We start from the raw sequence: 21394 nt of genomic DNA on the forward strand, positions 1-21394 counted from the left end.
TGCAATCTTCTTCCCGCCCTCTCCGCCCCCACCCCAGTCTGACCTTTCACCCTCACCTTGACCTCTTTCCACCTATCACATTTCCGACGCCCCTCCCCCAAGTCCTTCCTCCCTACCTTTTATCTTAGCCTGCTGGACAAACGTTCCTCATTCCTGAAGAAGGGCTTATGCCCGAAACGTCGATTCTCCTGTTCCCTGGATGCTGCCTGACCTGCTGCGCTTTTCCAGCAACACATTTCCAGCTCTGATCTCCAGCATCTGCAGACCTCACTTTCTCCTGACCAATCTGACACAAACCTTAACCAAATGTGTCTAGTGTAATGGGAGTGTTATCATTTCAATATTAAGAGACATGACTTAACAAAATGAACTTTCAATTACATTTCTCAGCAGTTGTCCTTAATAAGAAACTCTGAAGATTATTTCCATGAATGCCTTGACATGTCGATCCATATTGAGGATTGGTCAGGGGTCCATCATCTCAGCGACTGTCATTGTGGTAGACTCCTCTTTTTGAATTGCACGAGGCAGTGCCAATACAGTCATCGATGTAGCGGAGGAAAAGGTGGGGGGTGGGGCCAGTGTAGTTGCGGAAGATGGATTCTTCGTAGGATATGCCTTGACATGTCGATCCATATTGAGGATTGGTCAGGGGTCCATCACCTCAGCGACTGTCATTGTGGTAGACTCCTCTTTTTGAATTCGAGAGATGAATGCCTTCTGTGGGTTCTCTGATGCCTGAAGACTGAAAATGGTATTGGCCTGAATGTCCACAGAACAGACAGTTCATTATGTCTTTGTGGGTGTTTGGGATAGCTCCAGGAGTAATGCCTTCCTCTGGGCATGTTGGATGTTGTACTTTTGGCACTGAATCTTGTTGAACCAAGTTTCAATGTTAGTCTCTGTTGCAATGCCTACAATGATGATGTTTCAAAAGGATTCTGACAGGACATCTTTGAATCTTGAAGGAGTAACATTGAGGTCTCCTCGTTATGTCTGTAATGTCTATCACACCAATATAACTTGTATCTAGTTGTTATTATGCAATAAACTACATATTATTTAAGACGAGAGGCTCTTCTTGTCAGACTACTTGGTGGTTTTCTTCTACCACACCAGACCAAACAGATCTCCCTAAAACAAGATGGTGGCAGCAAATCTAGCTGATTGATTTTACATCAAATTAATCTTACTACAGTCTCCAATGGCTGGTCAGCTCCTGTGCTTTTGCAAGTGCTCAGCAATGCAGAGGTTGGTAATGTGCTTTTATTATAGTAACCATACATCATTTGTGCTGACCACCTCCAAGTCAATTCCACATATCAAATATGTGCAGTGATCCTGTACTTATTCAAGTGGGGAGGCATAATCTGCTGACTGAAGTTGAATTTTATAGAGGGTGCTCTCAATGCTGTTGATTGTTGTTTGTGATTTTCAACTGCTAGTGAATTGTTATTACAGACCATAGGTGTCTTGGCTGACCACTGCAGAATTCTCATGAGGCAGCAGTAGCACCAACTCAGGATTCTGTGCAATATAGAGCGGGGTAAGGACAATAGTCTGTTGGAGCTTGCTTCTAGTCTTCAGCTTAATGCCATGCTTATTCCAGATAGGCACTTGGAGTCAACCATAACTGGCATTGTACTATAGACTCATGCACCATATCAGGACGTATGTAGACTATTTATAGACCTAACTAAAGCTTTTTACAATGTGAGTCTGCCACTTGAGACATGCCTGCAGGCATTAACAGAAGGTCGATTCAGAGAAGTTCGTCACTCTATCCATACTGTGTGTCTACCCAAGTCACTGATGCAATAATCAGAGAGTATCTGGATTTCAATGTTGTTCGTAGCCAGACATTTGTCAGTCAGTAAAACAGGAAGAACCAGTGAAGTCCTGCACCCTCCTCAGCATTGGCCTTCCAAAGGAATGGGGCTGAGCAGTAAATCCCAATTTAAATCAGAACCCAGCTTTCTCACATTGAGCCATTCCAAATCAAATAACTTCTGCCATATTAAAGATGGACACCTGGTGAAAATGTTGAGGAAATACAGCCCTATTATTTGTAGGTGTAGCTTGAAGAAGGAAAACAGCTTTTAAGAAGCAGAATTAAGTAGGTCTTAAATGCTCAGCACACATGTACACTGTTCTTTTACAAGTGATGTTGAAGGAGGAACTTAATCTGAAAACTTGAGAATCTCACAAATTTGAAGGTACTGTTCTTTCAATTTATGTCCACATTTTCTCGGTTAGAGGCCCCTTTTCAAGCTGCACCCAAAATTCGCACATTGGCAAAATTGAACAATGTGAGAATCCCAGTTTCGCATTACTAATGATAGGAACTTGCACAGCTGATCCTTATATATTTTTGTATCACAATGTAACATACAAGAAAAGAAATAAGCTTTTTAACATAATCTCCTCTTAGAATTATGTGTACTAAATAAAATATTTAAAAAGTTTCATGGATATATAATTTGTGATCAAGTTTTCTCATGGAGAGTAGATATCTGAAATAGCTGTTCACAATACTGTAGTTACTAAATCCCTTGTTTTAAAATAACTTTAGTGCTGATTTTATTTCTTCTGGAAAGCACACACATTTCTGCATCTTGCTGTGTTGCTATGGCAAGCACCTTGTTAACGATTCATCAAAATACATCACAATAATATGCAAATACTTTGATAGTCCTTTGAGAAATATAGCAAGGTTGTTATGCTAAATGTAAAAAAGAAAACAATAGAAAATTGCTGAAATTTGCCATGAGTTTATTTTCAATATTAATGTAACTTGCATTTATGCTGTTTAGGTTTGCAAATCCATCTTAATTTCCATTTCACTTGCATTTCCTTCCAAATACATTAGTGAAGAATCAGAACTGGGGCGAAGTTAATGCTGTAGGTAATTGTCACCTCCAAACAGTTGGTTACATTCTGTCTTGGCAGAAATCTATAATTTGCAGTTTAAAATCAAAGTGTCACAAAATGCTGAACAATAGCTGAAGAGCTGTTATGACAAGAGGCCGGGCAGACAAAGGACATTGAAGAGATATCCTACAGCAAGGTTGCAGGCCCAATTTTCTCAGTTGCATGTAAGATAATCCGATTGATTTTTCATTCTAAAATGAACAATCAGTCATTGGTGCACCAGTAGAACTGGCAAAGGATAACAATTTGTTAGCTGTGCATCAATTACACAAGTAACTTCAAGTCTGGGCGATCGGGACCTCAATGTGGGATTGAATCTGCTTTAAATGCGCAGGTTTCAAGAAATTCTAAATATAGTTAATGGAATGCATTTACAGCTTTTATATAAATAATCTCAACTTCTACGATGAACAAAGTTCCAATCAATGAACCTACGCTTACTGTAATACCACTATCTTATTGCATGTTTTGGACTAATACTTGCCATGTCTAATATTCTAATTCAACCTTCCCCAAGCAGAAGTTCCAAGTTTGTCTGCTTTTCAAAGTCATTGAAAATGGATCTGATCTAAAGCATTTCCTATCAATGTTTGGCCTTAATTGCTATGGGGTTGACATTTCAAAGCAAGGAAGTCTTGTTACAACAGGTTACAGGATGTTGTTGAGGCTGCCGTGGAGTACCATGTACAGTTTTGATCCCCATATTTAAAAAAAATGATCTTATAAAGGGATATACTTGCATTAGAGGCAGTTCAAAAGAGATTCACCTAGCAGATTGCTGGGATGAAGGGGTTGACTTATCAAGAATGGCTAAATTAGACCTTAATGAGGCGTGGTCCTGTTGAAACATAAAAAATTCGAAGGGGTTTGACCAAGTATGTGGTGAGAAGATGTTTCCATTCATTGGGAAATCTCGAACTATGAAACAGTTAACAGAATAAAGGTGTACTTATTTAAGACTTCTCCCAGAAGATGGTGAACGTCTGTAATTCTTTACCCAGAGATTTGTAGAGGTTAGAAAGTATTTACAGAGGAGATAGAGAAATATATGGAGTTGATGTGTGTAATGGCATGAAAAGAGAAGTTTGTGCCTGAAGTAGATCCTGTTGAATGGTGGAGTAGGCAAGAGGGGCTACTCCTCTTCCTATTTCTTATGGTCTTATTCCTACCTTTTGGCATAATTGGGAAAATCTTCAAACTTTCATAATAATATCTTACTACTAGACTTGGTGTAGTTCTCTGCTCTGTAGTTCTCAAGTACTGCATGGTACACAATCATCTCACATATTTTGGTGGATAGAGCAGGCTGTATATTTGCAATGTTTCTCCAAAAACACTGTGGGCTGCGGGCTTTGTTTTAGACTCAATTGGTGATCCAGGCATCAAATGCTCACACTCTGACTGAAGTGATTTCATGTTTCGAGTTCCCACACATTAATTTATTGGCAAGATCATAGATGTAAGAGCTTCAATCGATCAGCATAATCAGCAAAGTTTTGAAATGTACTTTTTCTCCATTTGAATTAAGAAAAACACTTTTTTCAATGCTTTCTTGGCTAGGAGCATCACTGGCTAGATCAGCATTTGTTGCTCACCCCTACTTTCCCTTGAGGTAGTGATGGGGAGCTGGCTTAACTGCTGCAGTCCATCTTGATACATTTGAGAGTCACAAGCTGGTACAATGTGATGAAGTGGATTCATCACAAAAATGAGTGTTTTCAATGAATATCTGAGCCACTACCTGTGAGTAATCTAATTTCTAGTGACTGGAAATGGCTTTTGAGAAAATTGTACAGGACTACACACAAATTCCGTTGATCCACCACTGAGCAGTTTGACAGCAAATTAAATATTCATAATTTTTAAAACTTTTAAACAATGCAATAGAGTCTTTGGACCTATAAAAACCAACTAAATTTTAAATATCTCAATAAAGGTGCCAAATCAAAACAAATAGCAGAAACTTGCTTTGATTAATTTGACTGGATTGCCAATTAGGGCAGTGCCTGAGGAATGTAATGTTTATCCTCAATATTTTGTTGTAATAAATGTCTGTTGGATTCTTTAATTCAAAATATCCCTACACAGTTTCTTACATTGCAGCAGAGAACAGACATTGCCAGATTGGGTAAAATACACATTTAGAGGCAAATTCACACCATAGCAACAATAGTATCCACCCATAAGAGATGCTAATACCTTAATGGCAGATATGTAGAGAACTAATTGAAAACCAACTGGATAACAAGTTTGGACAGTAGGAAAATGGGCACTCTTGAGTATCATCAGTTTTTGTATAAACAGACAACTGAACAAATCTGTTGTTAGAGCATTTACCATGAGGAAAATACAGTAAATTTTATTTTGATGAGAAAGTAAGCTCTTTCAAAACAAACTAGATTTCTAATATGACTTCGTTAAAAATAAAAGGTTGGCGAACGTGGTACCACTGTTTAAGAAAGGTGGTAAGGACAAGCCAGGGAACTATAGACCAGTGAGCCTGACATCATTAGTGGGAAGGTTGTTGGAAGGAATCCGGAGGGACAGGATGTACATGTATTTGGAAAGGGAAGGACTGATTAGGGATAGTCAACATGGATTTGTGCATGGGAAACCATGTCTCAAAAACTTGATTGAGTTTTTTGAAGAAGTAACAAAGAGGATTGATGAGGGCAAAGTGGTAGATGTGATCTATATGGACTTCAATAAGGACATTCAACAAGGTTCCCCATGGGAGACTGATTAGCAAGGTTAGATCACATGGAATACAGGGAGAACTTGCCATTTGGATACAGAACTGAATTGAAGGCAGAAAACAGAGGCTGGTGGTGGAGGGTTGTTTTTCAGACTGGAGGCCTGTGACCAGTGGAGTGCCACAAGGATCGGTGCTGGGTCCACTACTTTTCATTTCATAAATGATTTGGATGTGGGCATAAGTGGTATAGTTAGTAAGTTTGCAGATGACACCAAAATTGGAGGTGTAGTGGACAACAAAGAAGGTTACCTCAGATTACAACAAGATCTTGATCAGATGGGCCAATGGGCTGAAAAGTGGCAGATGTAGTTTAATTTAGATAAACGTGAGATGCTGCATTTTGTGAAAGCAAATCTTAGCAGGACTTATATGCTTAATGATAAGGTCCTAGGGAGTATTGCTGAACAAAGAGACCTTGGAGTGCAGGTTCATAGCTCCTTGAATGTGGAGTCGAAGGTAGATAGGATAGTGAAGAAGGTGCTTTCCTTTATTGGTCAGAGAATTGAGTACAGGAGTTGGGACGTCATGTTGGGCTGTACAGGAGATGACTTTGTAGAGGTTTACACAATTATGAGGGGCATAGATAGGATAAATAGACAAAGTCTTTTCCCTGGGGTCGGGAAGTCTAGAACAAGAGAGCATAGGTTTAGAGTGAGAGGGGAAAGATATAAAAGAGACCTATGGGGCAACTTTTTCACATAGAGGGTGGTATATGCATGGAATGAGCTGCCAGAGGAAGTGGTGGAAGCTGATACAATTGCAACATTTAAAAGGCATTTGGATGGGTATATGAATAGGAAGGGTTTGGAGGGATATGGGCTGGGTGCTGGCAGGTGGGAGTAAATTGGGTTGGGATATCTGGTCGGCATGGACGGGTTGGACTGTTTCCATGTTGTACATCTCTATGATTCTATGACATTGATGGTTGTCACTGAACACGAACTGTAGTCACTGGGGATCTTTACAGCTGCAGTCATTCAGGCAGTATCAATGGATTCTTTAAAAGGATTTATATATGACAGCATCTGGACCAGGACCACAGGTGCCACACTAGACCCACAACAAGGAACTTTCCAGAAACAGGAGAACTAAACTGGGAAGCTTCTTTCCTTCCACAGGCTGATGAACAAATACTCCAAGCAATATCCAAAGAGCACGACAGTCACAAACTCAGAAAGGTAGTCTCCAATAAGCAGGCATTTATCACAAGACATGTGACCATCTAGAGAGACCTTGTTGAAACAAAAATGTTCCAACATTCTTTTGATAACCTCTTTATAAAGAAATCCAGGCATCCACAGATCTTCAAACTCATGTTCACAAAATTATTAATTATAAAGCCTTCTTAACATAGCCAACATTTTCTTATCTTTTTGGGCTAACTTTGTATCTTTTATTAAGTTATGTGCATGAAGAAAACAAGTGCAGCTTATCTTAAATGAGTGAGTTTCCATAGCATGTACTGAACACAGGGCAGCTATGAGTTTCAAGACTATTCCAGCTTCAGGATAAAAATGATTTTATACTTTTGTTTTCAGAAGTTGTTTGATAATATGTATTCAAGACATTCGGAAAAACTCAGCTTTATGGTGTCAGGAAGACATGCTCATGTCAAATATTAGTCTTTGGCTCGCACACCACAATAATTGTTTGGCCTTTTTAAAAAAGATAGTTTTTAAAGTTAAAATCAGCATACTGCCATGTCATCAAGATGTTTACATCATGAAGCATTCCACAGACACTCCGTCTGCAAAAGCCTTTACAGACAAATGAAAACAAAACATTGAGGATGATAGAAATCTGAAATGAGAACAAAAGTGCTGGAAAAGTTCAGCAGGTTTGGTGGTATCTCTATAAAAAGAAACACTTCATGTTTTGAATCTAAATTGCTTCCTGGGAGGTGCATAAACAGCTTTTCAATTGCTTGTCCAAAGATCTGTGATGATATTAGTATTCAAACATGGAAGAATGATTCATTAAAAGGTTCTACACATACTGCATGGGTAAAAGACCTTGATTGTCTTAAGACAGCTGACCAAGTTGATTTTGAACTTCAGCTGGTAATTGGAGAGGGGTCCTGTGATAAACCAAGAGAGTATGTGTGTGTCAGTGTGTGTGCGCGTCTCTGCGTGTGTCTGAGTCCCAAACAATTGAGCAGAAGAAGGAAAGCTGTGAAGAAAGGTTGCTGCTCTCTCTCCTTCTCTCGCTCTTTCCAACTAAGACTGTAGCTTTTCTAACTACATCTCCATTCCTGCCGGTAAAGAGGAAACATTTGAAGACTTCAGTTTCACTGCAACATCTCCAGAGAAGATGATGATACCAGCTACAACTTTAAACTGCCTGAGCTGAAAGCCAGGATTGGAATTGTATCAGCATCTAAGTGATGTGGGCTATGATCAAATGTGTGGCTGAACTGGACGACAAGTGCAGTGAGGCAAAAGTGAGGACTGTAGGTGCTGGAGATTAGAGTCAAGATTGGAGTGGTGCTGGAAAAGCACAGCAGGGCAGGCAGCATTCGAGCAGCAAGAATATTGACATTTCAGGCAGGACCCCTTCATTAGGATTCCTGATGAAGGGCTCCTGCCCGAAACATCGATTTTCCTGCTCCTAAGATGCTGCCTGACATGCTGTGCTTTTCCGGCACCACTCTTATCTTGACAAGTACAGTGAGGCCCATTTTGGTAACAGGAGCTGCTTAAGACATTTTTATACTTTCACAAGCGACCTGGTGAGACTCTCTTGGCAGCGGTGAGTTGCTAAGCGATGGCCATTATTACTTAAAAAGCACCCTGTTAACACTGCAACTCACCTCATTTAAACTCCCAGGTTGTCAAATTTGCCAAACAAGCTGGACATCAGGAAGATTTGGCAATGAAACCAAACCAAGTAACTGGCAGATTTAGCTCACCGCTAAACTCCATGTTGTGGTTCTGTTCGCTGAGCTGGGAATTTATGTTGCAGATGTTTCGTCCCCTGTCTAGGTGACATCCTCAGTGCTTGGGAGCCTCCTGTGAAGCGCTTCTGTGATCTTTCCTCCGGCATTTGTAGTGGTTTGAATCTGCCGCTTCCGGTTGTCAGTTCCAGCTGTCCGTTGCAGTTGTCGGTATATTGGGTCCAGATCGATGTGCTTATTGATTGAATTGGTGGATGAGTGCCATGCCTCTAGGAATTTCCTGGCTGTTCTCTGTTAGGCTTGTCCTATAATAGTAGTGTTGTCCCAGTCGAATTCATGTTGCTTGTCATCTGCATGTGTGGTTACTAAAGATAGCTGGTCGTGTCGTTTCGTGGCTAGTCGGTGTTCATGGATGCAGATCGTTAGCTGTCTTGTGCATTCATGTGCATTCCCTGGTTTAGTTTCAATGTTCTTCCAAGCTGCCTAACTGAGTTAGATAGAACATAGACATAGAACATAGAAAAGTACAGCACAGAACAGGCCCTTTGGCCCGTGATGTTGTGCCGAGGTTTAATTCTAATGTAAAATATAATAACTTAACATACACACTCCTCAACTCACTGCCATCCATGTGCATGTGCATGTCCAGCAGTCACTTAAATGTCCCCAATGACCACGTCCGCTGGCAACGCATTCCATGCATTCATAACTCTCTGTGAAAAGAACTCTGATGTCTCCTTTATACCTTCCTCCTAATATCTTCAAACTGTGATTCCTTGTACCAGTCAATCCTGCCCTGGGAAAAGTCTCTGGCTAATGACTCAATCTATTCCACTCATTATTATCTTGTATACTCAATCAGGTCTCCTCTCTTCCTCCTTCTCTCCAGAGAGAAAAGTCAGTGCTTATTCAACCTTTCTTCATAAGGCAAGCCCTCCAGTCTAGGCAGCATCCTGGTAAACCTTCTTTCCACCCTGTCCAAAGCCTCTGTATCTTTCCTATAGTAGAGCGACCAGAGCTGGACACAGTATTCCAAGTGTGGTCTCACCAGGGACTTGTAGAGCTGCAGCAAAACCTCACGGCTCTTAAACTCGATCCCCCTGTTAATGAAAGCCAAAACACCATATGCTTTCTTAACAACCCTATCCACTTGGGTGGCAACTTTGAGGGATCTATGCACTTGCACACCCAGATCCCTCTGTTCCTCCACACTGCCAAGAATCCTGTCTTTAATCCTATATTCAGCATTCGAGTTCGACCTTCCAAAATGCACCACTTGGCATTTATCCAGGTTGAACTCCATCTACCATTTCTTAGCCCAGCTCTGCATCCTGTCTATGTCGTGCTGCAGCCTGCAGTAGCCCTCTATACTGTCGAAGACACCTCCAACCTTTGTGTCATCTGCAAAATTTACTAACCCACCCCTCAACCTCCTCATCAAGTCATTTATAAAAACTACAAAGAGCGGAGGCCCAAGAACAGAGCCCTGCGGGACACCACTCACCACTGACCTCCAGGCAGAATACTTTCCATCTACAACCACTCTCTGCCTTCTGTCAGCCAACCAATTCTGAATCCAGATAGCCACATCTCCCTGTATCCCATACCTCCTGACTTTATGAATGAGCCTACCTTGGGGACCCTTATCAAATGCCTTGCTGAAATCCATATATACCACATCCACTGCTCGACTTTTGTCGACCTGTCTTGACACCTCTTCAAAGAACTCAATAAGGTTTGTGAGGCATGACCTGCCCCTCACAAAGCCATACTGACTGCCTTTAATCACACTGTGCTTTGCCAAATACTCATAAATCCTATCCCTCAGAATTCTTTCCAAAACTTTGCAGACCACAGTATATATGAAGGACCACAATATATGAAGTTTTCATACCAGTGGAAATTAAACAGGATTTACACATTTCTTGAGTCTGATTGAATTGCCTTGTCTCAAGTCTTTATATACTGTCATTATTTCTTTCAGTTGCCTTTATTTATTCCTCATAAGACCCCTGGATTTGCCTCAATCTATGGTCAAGTGACTACAGTAGCCAGTTTGAGTCAGTATTTGGTTTTTAAAAGAAAATATATTTTGATGTCAAATGTAGCAATCTGAAGTGGGAAAATAAAATTTGACAATCCATATTTACCATTATCGTAAAATTGATAGCCTGGAAATGTGAGTACAAGTCGATAAATACACTTAAAATCCAGCTAAACTTGGGGTTAATTGAACAGTGACATACAGTAGAAAACTAAAGCAGTGGTAACATTTCGAATAAACACTGGTTAGGCCAATTAGAGCGCTGTGTGAACTTTTGAGCACTATTATAAAAGGAGGATATTAAAGCTGCAGAAAGTATACAATGTATTTTCACCAGGACGGTGCCAAGAATTGGAATATTCTTTTGAGGAGACTCTTGAGTTAACTAGGATCATTTTCTTTGGTTCAGAGAAGGGCAAGAGGAGTTTAAGATAATTATGAAACTATGAAAGGTTATGAATTTAAATGGACTGTTTTCCAAGGCAGCAATGCAGTGTTAATAACAACTCCCTTCGCTCTCATAACTTTAAGTTAGGAGAAATCTGCATAGAAAGTATTGAAACATAGATCCTTTTCCACAGTTAGTGATGGAAACAAAGACTAATGTATTTTACACAGGAAAATTGGAGAACTATTTTAAAACATAACAGGGCCATAGAAAAAAAAACAATGCAATGAATTAGTTTTGGACTAGCTTACAAACACACAGTACAATGGACTCTTTGGCTGTAAACTATGGTCCTAAATAGAGTAGGTTTACCAACAGAAACTTGAGCTAAATACAATGAATTTGTAAATATATCACAACTGTAACATTGCAATACTCTAAAATAAAACAGAGCAGCTTCAGTGCCTGATCAATTGTTGTTTAAACATAGATATTCAATGATTTTTGGAGGGAGAAAAAATGAGGTTTATCTTAATATAAAAATAATATGAAAATACCTGAAATGTAAAAACAAAGGGTCATAATGCAATGCAGAAAAAGGGACAAGGAATTTCAATGAATCCTGCTCCTACATAATGTGGAGGTAGACCACTTCACAGAAAGGTCTGGAAGAATATTCATTTTGCTTTCTAAAATTTGGCAGCATGCTTACTATCATTTGCAAACCAGATTGTGCAGGCAATTTGGACCATTCCAGACTGCAATTTACAGCAGAAACAGGGCATAAATTTTGAAGAGAGACTAAATACAATCTGTTCTTAGAGAAATAGAGAAAATGAAGATGGGCCTGAGTTAGGATCTTAAAAGGATCATTCATTGAAATGTAACTGCATTATTTTTACTGTGAGTGTTTTTCATTTGCTGCCAGTTACTCCTCTACCTTATTTAAACAGCTTTAAACCTGTTACAATCCATTTTAGCCAATTCTGTTCTTGTTAGAAAGTTTTGTGCGCTGTTTGCTCTTCTAGTTATTGTAGGAACTTAAAGCAGAATTTTTGAATAAGGCAGCACCAAAGAGGACCATAGGCTCGTCAGATCAGTGCTGATGCTTTTGAAGATCCACTCCTCATTCCCTCCCATATCCTACAGATTGTAGCCTCTTTCAAGTAATTCCCTTTCAAACATGGCTACTGAATCTGCAAATTCTGGATCAGTGGTGCTGGAAGAGCACAGCAATTCAGGCAGCATCCGACGAGCAGCCTGAATTGCTGTGCTCTTCCAGCACCACTAATCCAGAATCTGGTTTCCAGCATCTGCAGTCATTGTTTTTACCTTATTGAATCTGCAAACACTGCCCTATCACAATGTATTCCAAATCCCAAATACATTGCTTAAACCAGATTTTCCTCTACTTGCCTCTGATTCTGAATCATCACCTGGGGCCCAGCCCACTGTGCTGTTCAGGAACAACAATAACTTGCATTTCTATAGCAACATTTTAACATTGCAAAAGGAGCCAAACATTTCAAGGTGCTTTATCAGAAAAGAATAAGTGAGCTAAATAAATAGATCCTAGGGGAGATGACTAAATACACAATTAAAGAGGTAGGTTTTAAAAGTATCGTAAGGAAAGTGAGAGAGACAGAGCCACAGAACTATCTAGTGAAGGAATTTCAGAGCTTAGTGTCCAATACAGAGGAATTAAATGACTGCAGGGTTGCAATAAACATAGAATACAGAACTGTACAGCAGAGGAATGGAGCCTTCCATCCATGATGTTGTGCTGAAAATGATACCTAATTAAACTAATCCCTTCTGCCCGCTCTTGGTCCATATTCCTCCATTTCTTTCATATTTATGTGCTTATCTAAAAGTCCCCTAAACTCTCTTATCTGCATTCTGCATCATCCCCAACAGCACATTGCAAAGTCCTATCAATCTCGGTGTAAAAAGACTTGCCTCTCACATCTCCTTCGAGCTTCCCCCCTCTTGCCTTATATGCTTGTGCCCTAGTAGTAGACATTTCAACTCTGGGAAAAAGGTTCTGACTATCAACCCTATCTTGCATCTCATAATTTTATAGACTTCTATCAAGTCTCCCATCAGGCTCCACCACCTCAGAGGTTTTTCCAGCCTCTCCTTATAGGATGTACCCTATACTCCTGGTAAATCTCTCACCTCTACAAAGCCTCCACATCGTTTCTGTAATGTGGAGACCAGAACTGAATGCTAAACTCTAAGTGTGGCCTAACCAAAATCTTATAAAGCTGCAACATGACATCCTGACTCTTACACTCAATTCCCAATAAAGGCAAGCATGCTATATGCCTTCTTTACCAGCTATACATAGTAAGCTTGGCTCAGGAGATAGCACTCTTGCCTCTGTTAGAGATTCTGGTTTCAGATCTCACACCAAACCTTGAGCACAGAGATTGTCACTCCAGTGTAGTAGTGGGGGAATGCTGCATAGTCAGAGGTGTTGTCCTTCAGATTAGCTGTTCAACAAAGTTCCCTTCTTATCTGTCTAAGGTAGGTGAAAACAACCTCAGGGTAGTATTATGAGAAAGAAAAGTGAAGCTATCCCTGGTGTTATGACATTAATCCCTCAATCAATACCCCTGAAAGGCAAATGATCTGTTCATCATCATATTGCTGGTTGTGGATACTTACTAGGCACACATTATCTGTAATGTTTCCCACATGACAACATTGATGACACTTCAAATGGAATTTCTTGCTATAAAGTGTACTGGGATGTCTGGTGGACACATACATACACACACCCACACTCTTTAACACTCACTGAGGAAGAGAAGTCTACAGGCTCATGAACATCTGAAAGAAAATGTTTCTCCTTTTATCCATCATAAATGGGAGACTCCCTATTTTTAAACTGTGGTCCCTAGTTCTAGCCTCTCCCAGAAGGACAAGTATGATTTCAATACACCCTATCAACTCCCCTCAGGATTTTATATGGTTTAATAAGATCAACTCTCATCCTTATAAACTCCCATCAATAAACGTCCAATCTGTCTAACCTTCCCTCATATGATTACACCAGTATCCCAGGAATCTGTCAGGTGATATTTCTGTGCACAACTTGTAATGCAATTAATTATTTTATCAAATCAGGCAATGAAAATATATCGAGTAACCAGGATGTGATCTTACCAATGCCCTGTACAACTGCAGCAGAAATTCCACACTTTTATATTTTATTCCACCTAAAATCAGCATCAACCTTCCCTTGCCTTTCTAATTACTTGCTGTACCTGTACATTAGCATTTTGCCTTTCAGTGCTGGGACCTGGAGCCTTCTGGATTTGGGAGGTCTGCAATTCCTCATCATTTAGAAAGTATGATTTGTTTTTATTCTTCCTGCAAAAAATGAGCAATTTCATATTTTTTCACCGTATTCCCCATATGCCAAATCTTTGCTTACTTACTTATCTATATCTCTTTGTTGCCTCCTTATGTCCTCTTCACAACTTACTTTCCTGCCTATCTTTCTACATTAGCAAATTTAGCAATTCCAGCATTTACTTATGACAGATGTTAGCATAACTAGTCTATAGTTTGCTATTTTCCATCTCCGTCCATTTGTGAATCTAAGAGTTACACTTCCTATATTCCAATCCATTCTCCTACCAAATTCAGGAAAGTGACACCTTGCACTAACCTCCTTTTGCTTTCATGAATTTGTTGCATTTGTACATTAATCGCCCACTAAGCTTACCACAAAACATTAAAAATCACATCACCAGGTCATAGTCCAGCAGGTGTATTTGGAAGCTCTAGCTTTTGGAGCACTGCTCCTTCATCAGGTGGTTGTGGAGGATAAGATCATGATCACAGAATTTATAGCCAAAGGAGTCCAATGTCTTAAATCTTTCATATTTTATAATGGGATATGCTGAATTTTGTTCTTTGATATTTAAACCCCAGAACTTCTTTTAAATTATATTCTCAAGATATGATTTGGAGGTGCACAAAGTTAAAAATCACAACACCAGGTTATAGTCCAACAGGTTTATTTGGAAGCACTAGCATTCAGAGCACTGCTCCTTCATCAGGTGGTTGCAATGTATGTGTTGACACATGCACCCGCTCACAGATACATATTCCATCTCTCTCTCTCACACACACACGCTTATACATTCTCCCCTCGAGAGTGATCTCGGAATAAGCCCCACTCTCTGCAATTGGATCCTCAGTTTCATGACCCACAGGCCACAATCAACAGGTTTTTTTCTTTATCTTTTTTTTCTTCTTTTTTCTTCCAAATAACCTCTTGGAGAGCATATTATTTCCCCTCCAACTCTATTTTGATTTAATCCCTGCCCTCCCCTTCACTGTTTGATCACACAGCATTGCCCTTTGATATGAAGGGCACTGCTTGTCCCTGGCCACTTAGGTGTTTTCTTTCTTCCTGGTGGTGGAAATTGAATAAAGGTTTGTACACCTTGTGTCTTTCACTGAGTCTCACACCTGCACATACACATCATGGGTGCTGGGGAAAAATAAGCATGACCAACAGGTTATTTTTTTCTTTATCTTTTTCTTTTTTCTTCTTCTTTTTTCTCCCCCACACTACCGCCTAACTGCAGTCGTGTGGGGGAAAAAAAAGAAAAAGAAATAAAAGGAAAAAAATAACCTGTTGGACTATAACCTGGTGTTGTGTGATTTTTAACTTTGTCTACCCCAGTCCAACACCAGCATCTTCAAGTCACAAAAAATTAAGATTAGTAATTATCATTTTCACAATGTGATAAGTGTTAATGATAGCCATTCCAAATCTTGCTCAGGACGTAAATAGTATTAAATATACAGTGTCATTTCTTCAGTTGTGAATTGTTCTTGGAGATATTAAGAAAGTCAAATTTTAATTTTTTTTTAATTTGTCTTCCTTCGTCCTTCTTACTTTCTCCACCTTAATCCAAATAATTTCCTCTCTTTATTTCTTTCTTTGTCTGATTTGACACTGAATTCACATCCTTTAAGACAACCTTTTCTCATTTCTTCCCCTGCTGAATTTTTATTTCTTCACAGGGCTGGGGGAGTCCCTGGATGTGCCAGCAATTATTGCCCCTTTCCCCCCAAAGTTGCTCTTGAGAAGGTGGTGATGAGCTATTTTCTTGAACTGTTGCAGTCCATGTGCTGTAGATAGACCCACAATGCTGTTAGAGAGGGAGTTCCAGGTTTTTGACAGAGCAACACAGACAGAAAATCAATTTTTTTCCAAATCAATATCATAAGTGGCTTGGAAAGGACCTTGCACAACACAGTTTCCCTGTGTATCTGCCACCCTTATCTTTCTATATAGAAGTAGTTGCGTGTTTGGAAGGTGCTGTCTCAGAAGCCTTGGTGAACTTTCACAGTGCATTTTGTAGATAGTACACACTGCTGCTATTCAACATTAGTTGTGGAGGGAGTGGATGTGGTGCTAATCAAGTTGGTTGTTTTGTTCTGGATAGCATCTAGTTTCTTGAGTGTTGCACCCATCCAGGCAAGTGGACAGTATTCCATCACACTCCTGACTTGTGTCTTGTGGACAGGTTTTGGGGAGTGAAGATGGGAGGTGCTTGCTGTGGGTTTCCTAGCCTGTGACCTGCTCTGAGAGCCAAAGTATTTATATGGCTATCTATGTTCAGTTTCACATTCATTTCCCAATCTTTAACTGGTTGAGGAGGTACACTATATGCTGTGGTGCCCCATTTCACGGTTTACCCTGCTTTACAGTCACATTTTAAACATCGTTGTCAGAAAAACAGTTAAAACTTAAATGTACACAAATAACGACACGGTGTCTCAGTGGTTAGCACTGCTGCCTCACAGCGCCAGGGAACTGGGTTCAATTCCTGCCTCGAGCAACTGTCTGTGTGGAGTTTGTACATTCTCTCCATGTCTGCATGAGTTTCCTCCGGGTGCTCCGGCTTCCTCCCACAGTCCAAAGATGTGCAGGTTAGGTGAACTGGCCATGCTAAATTGCCCATAGTGTTAGGTGCATTAGTCAGGGGCGAATGTAGGGAAATGGGTCTGGGTTGGTTGCTCTTCGGAGGGTTGGTGTGGACTTGTTGGGCCGAAGGGCCTGTTTCCACACTGTAGGGAATCTAATCTAATCTAAGTCTAAATCCCACTTCAGTGCAGTACTACTGGAATGCTGCACTGTTGGAAGTCCCTTCCTTTAGAAAACAGACTAGACCTCTAACCTTTCTGTTCTCTCAGGTGGTGTTTAATGAATCAGGACACTCTATTTGAAGGAAGAGCAAGTCAGTTCCCTCTGGCGTCCTGGACATTTCCCCTTCAAACCACCTCCCAAAAATATGGGCATTATATCACAGTGGATATAATGCCCATATGGCTCCATTCCCTATATTACAGCCATATGCCCATATGGCTCCATTCCCTATATTACAGCATTTCAATCAGAATTTCACCGACTCTTTGAAAGCACATTCACTGAACGCACGATACAAAGTCTTTTTACTTACGTGCTGCCCCAAAATCCAGGGAAAAATAAACTGCCCCAGGCTGAACCAAAGGCATGATATCCGGTGAAATCAGATTTCGTAGATTCGCACTTTAGTCGTCAGGGCTGAGATCCCGAAAGACTGTGGATTTACTTTCAATAAATCATTGACGTAGAGGTGAAATGGGACTTAAATTGAGAAATTCCATATTCACGGGGTATTTGCCGTCTGAATGGACATTGCCTCTGACCGAGGGCTCAATAGCAGCGCAGTTTAACTCTCATGCCTCATTTTAATCCGCTTCCCAGACTGGGTCAGCAAAACTCTCCCTTTTTGTTGGACAACCTGTTGGTCACTGATCACGGAAAAGACTCGTGTTTCAGCATTCCCCCCCCCCCCCCCAAGTTAATGCTGACAATACAAGTCAGTACAAAAATAAGATGCAGTTTGAGCAGTTATTGTGAACACCTCGGCGCCTCTTTCCGCAACCGGGTTTCTTTAAGAGTCACACCGCAGGCTGTTTACAAAACAAAAGGTCCGGTTTAGCCCCTGAGAATTGCTGCCCCCTTACCTTCTCCAGTTCACGCCAGCGAGCGAGCAGTTGGAAGTTGTGTCTCGGAGCACCGTTAGCCCTGACGCTTGAACAGCAGTGAGAAAGTGCCCCGTTTCACTTCCAGCGGCAAGTTCTCCCTCTATCCTGTCCCATCAGCTGGCTGGCCGGCTGCGTTTTGGTTGAACATAGCTCGGCACTCACTGGCTGTGTGGCTGTAACCCCTCTGGAGGATGGTACCTGATGAAGCCATCAATAAGCTGGCTGGGGACAGCTCTACTGAATGGCAGCACACTGGCAAGATCTAGAGAGAGAGAGAGAAAAACAGCTGTAAACCACTAAGGAGGAATACATGGAAAAGTGCGGAGGATTAATCACATTTTAATCATCCAGATACCGTGTCAGATGGGGGTGACGCAAAATAATCCAGCAGTAACTTTTGAAGAGAATTAGATAAATACTTGAAAACAAGAGAAATGCAGGGCAGAGGGGTCAGGGCAACCATGAGACGATTGGCCTAGCACAGAAATGATGGGCCAAATGGCCTGTTGCGGTGCTCTGAGGTTCCACATTATTGGGAGCTTCAAAGTGAAGTCCACTTCTTATAACAAGTAAAATTAATCAAAAAGTAAGGAGCTGAGCAATGCAACAGGTTTGAAACAAAACCAGAAGAAACTCGAGCAGGTCTGGCAGCATCTGTGGAGAGAGAAAGCAGAGTTAACGGTTCGGGTCCAGTGTCCCTTCTTCAGAACTGATTGAAGCTAGGACCGTGGGGTGCAGATGCCGAAAGTGGGAGTGGGGCGGGGTGAGGGGTAAAGAATGTCTCGAGATGCAGTTCAGAGAAAGAGAGAGAAAACAGTGGTTGGACAAAGGGTTGGAAGATGGTCAGACTGGGAGACAGAAAAGCTGATAATAGGGGCCATGAGTGGGTGAAAATGGGTTGTCTGTAATGAAAACAGCCCAGGTGTGACCTGGCCTGTGGTGTGGCCTGGGTAAAAGGACATGGAAAGAGTTCCCTGAAATTCAGCTCTGGGCTGGCATTGCAAACACTGTACTTCCATACTTTGGGAATGCTGATCCCCACCAATGGTATTTTAATTAACCTGGTCTGAGATATATTCTGGAGTAAGTGGGACTTGAATCCAGCCCTCCTGTCTCCAGTTTGGAGCTGGGAGGGCTGGATTCATTACCACTGCACCACATGAGTCCCTCATTAGCATGGGGTTCTGGAATGCTGGTCCAGTGACATTAACATTATAACACTGGCTTCTCCTGATCCCCATTATATCTTCAGAGTTCCGGATGAAGAGTTTATACCCGAAACGTTGACTATCCTGCTCCTCAGATGCTGCCTGCTAGTTGTGCTTTTCCAGCGCCACACTTTTTGACACTGATCTCCAGCATCTGCAGTGCTCACTTTCTTTTTGCCCCATTATATCTTGCCAACTAACCTCAGTTTGGTTTAGCAGTAGCTAAGGAGAGAGCCTAATCTTTGTTCCTTAACATTCAACAGTATTGCCATCACTGAATCCCCCTTTATCAGCAGACTGGGGTTATGATAGACTAAGAACTGAACTGCATCAGCCGGTGGCTATAAAACCAGGCCAGATGCTCAAATAATACACCTCCTGACTGCTCACAGGTAGTTCTAAGAAGGCACAAGTCGGGAATATGATGGATGAATATAGCTCCAACAATAATCAAGAAGCTTGACATAATCAAGGACAAAACAGTGCACTTGATTGGCACTTCATCTACTATTGTCACTCCTCCACTCCCAATGTACAGTGACAGCAGTGCACATTATTTATCAGATATTCTGCAGCAACTCCTCAATACTCCTTCAACAGTACCCGATTTATTTGATTTGATTTTGATTTATTTATTGTCACTTGTATTTTGTTACAAGTGAAAAGTGTTGTCTTGTGTAGCCACTCTCCGGCACCATCTTAAAACACAGAAAAAGAAACCAAAACATAACATCTTTCAAACTTACACCATCATCCACCCGAAACGTGAAGGCTGCAATTGCTCACCATCTGCAAGTTCCCCTCTAAGCAACACATCATCCAGACTTGGAAGTGTAGCTTCAATTTTTCAATTGTTATTGGGTCAAAATCCTGGAACTGCCTTCCCAATAGCACTTTCGGTACACCTGTTCCAGATGTATTGCTGTGGTTTAAGAAGACAGCTTGCTATCATCCTCTCAAGGGTAGTTCAGTAATGCTTGTATCCCCATGGACGTATAACAAAAAATTATTTGCCTAAGCGTCTGAAGATGTGAGTTTAAGTCCCACTCCAAGGATGTGAGTGCACAATGTAGGCCGACTCTTCAGTTCTGAGGGAATGGTAAACTCTATGTAGCGCAGGCTTTTGAATGAGATATTGCACCACTGCTCCCTCTGCCTTTCCAGGTAACAACATCATGGTGGAGAGTCCTCCTCGTGTCCTGGCCAACAATGATCTCTCAACTAATGCCAATGGTGGTTTGTGTAGGGTCTTACTTTGTGAATTTAGGTTCTATGGGATTCCTACTTTCCAACAATGACTCTATTTTTACTGTAAGTACTTAATTGACTGTAAAACACTTCAGGATATTCTGAGGCCATGAAAGGTGCTACATGGATGAGAATTGTTTCTTCTTTTTTTCTCCAATTAGCCCTATTATTCTTGAAGGTGGGAATTCACCCTGGGTCTTTGATCTGACAGGTATATCTCATCCAAATTCTGAACCTGGATGGTTTGTCACTGGCAGCATACTGAATTAGTGATTTAGTGCCAGGGACAGGAGTATGGGCAAAGGGAATATGAGATAATTGGCAATTTGCCCAACTGTTGGTTAAAGCAGAAATAAGTTTAAAATCACACAACACCAGGTTACAGTCCAACAGGTTTATTTGGAAGCACTAGCTTTCAGAGTGCAGCTCCTTCCTCAGGTGGTTGTAGGGGCAGCTCTCCAAAAGCTAGTGTTTCCAAATAAACCTGTTGGACTATAACCTGGTGTTGTGTGACTTGTAACTTTGTACACCCCAGTCCAACACCAGCATCTCCAAATCAAAGCAGAAACACATTTTGTTGCCAGTGGGATGATCAGTGGTCAGTAAGTAGCCATGAACAGGAGGAAAAGGTACAGTATTCCATAAAGACACACCATTATTCTGCCATTCTCACAATATGATCACTTAATTTGCACTATCAACATCCTGTCGCCCTCAGCACCCCAACCCCCAGACAACTGCATAAATGCTGTCAGCTCCACACTTCACATTAGCTCTGATGAACAACCAACTTGACCCAAAATGTTAGTTTGCTTTCAGTCCATGGATGCTGCCTGACCTGCTGTGATCAATAGCATTTTTTTGT

General features: G+C 41.1%; 1 protein-coding gene across 3 annotated transcripts in view; it reads right to left on the bottom strand.

Annotated features, from left to right (window-relative positions):
• Positions 1-21394, bottom strand: part of drd3 (dopamine receptor D3) — an 82390-nt gene that overhangs the window by 43847 nt on the left and 17149 nt on the right. Inside the window, exon 2 of one of the 3 annotated variants that reach the window (XM_043700640.1) lies at positions 18053-18335. Coding sequence is in view for 1 of the 3 variants with exons in the window: in XM_043700639.1 (XP_043556574.1) it covers positions 17503-17557 (55 nt within the window). In the remaining 2 variants the exon portion in view is untranslated. Of the gene's footprint in view, positions 1-17502; positions 17818-18052; positions 18603-21394 lie in introns of those variants that run through there. The other 2 variants (XM_043700642.1, XM_043700639.1) reach the window with 2 other exon arrangements.

The sequence above is a fragment of the Chiloscyllium plagiosum genome, chromosome 12 (genome assembly GCF_004010195.1).
Source record: "Chiloscyllium plagiosum isolate BGI_BamShark_2017 chromosome 12, ASM401019v2, whole genome shotgun sequence".
Classification (NCBI taxonomy): domain Eukaryota; kingdom Metazoa; phylum Chordata; class Chondrichthyes; order Orectolobiformes; family Hemiscylliidae; genus Chiloscyllium; species Chiloscyllium plagiosum.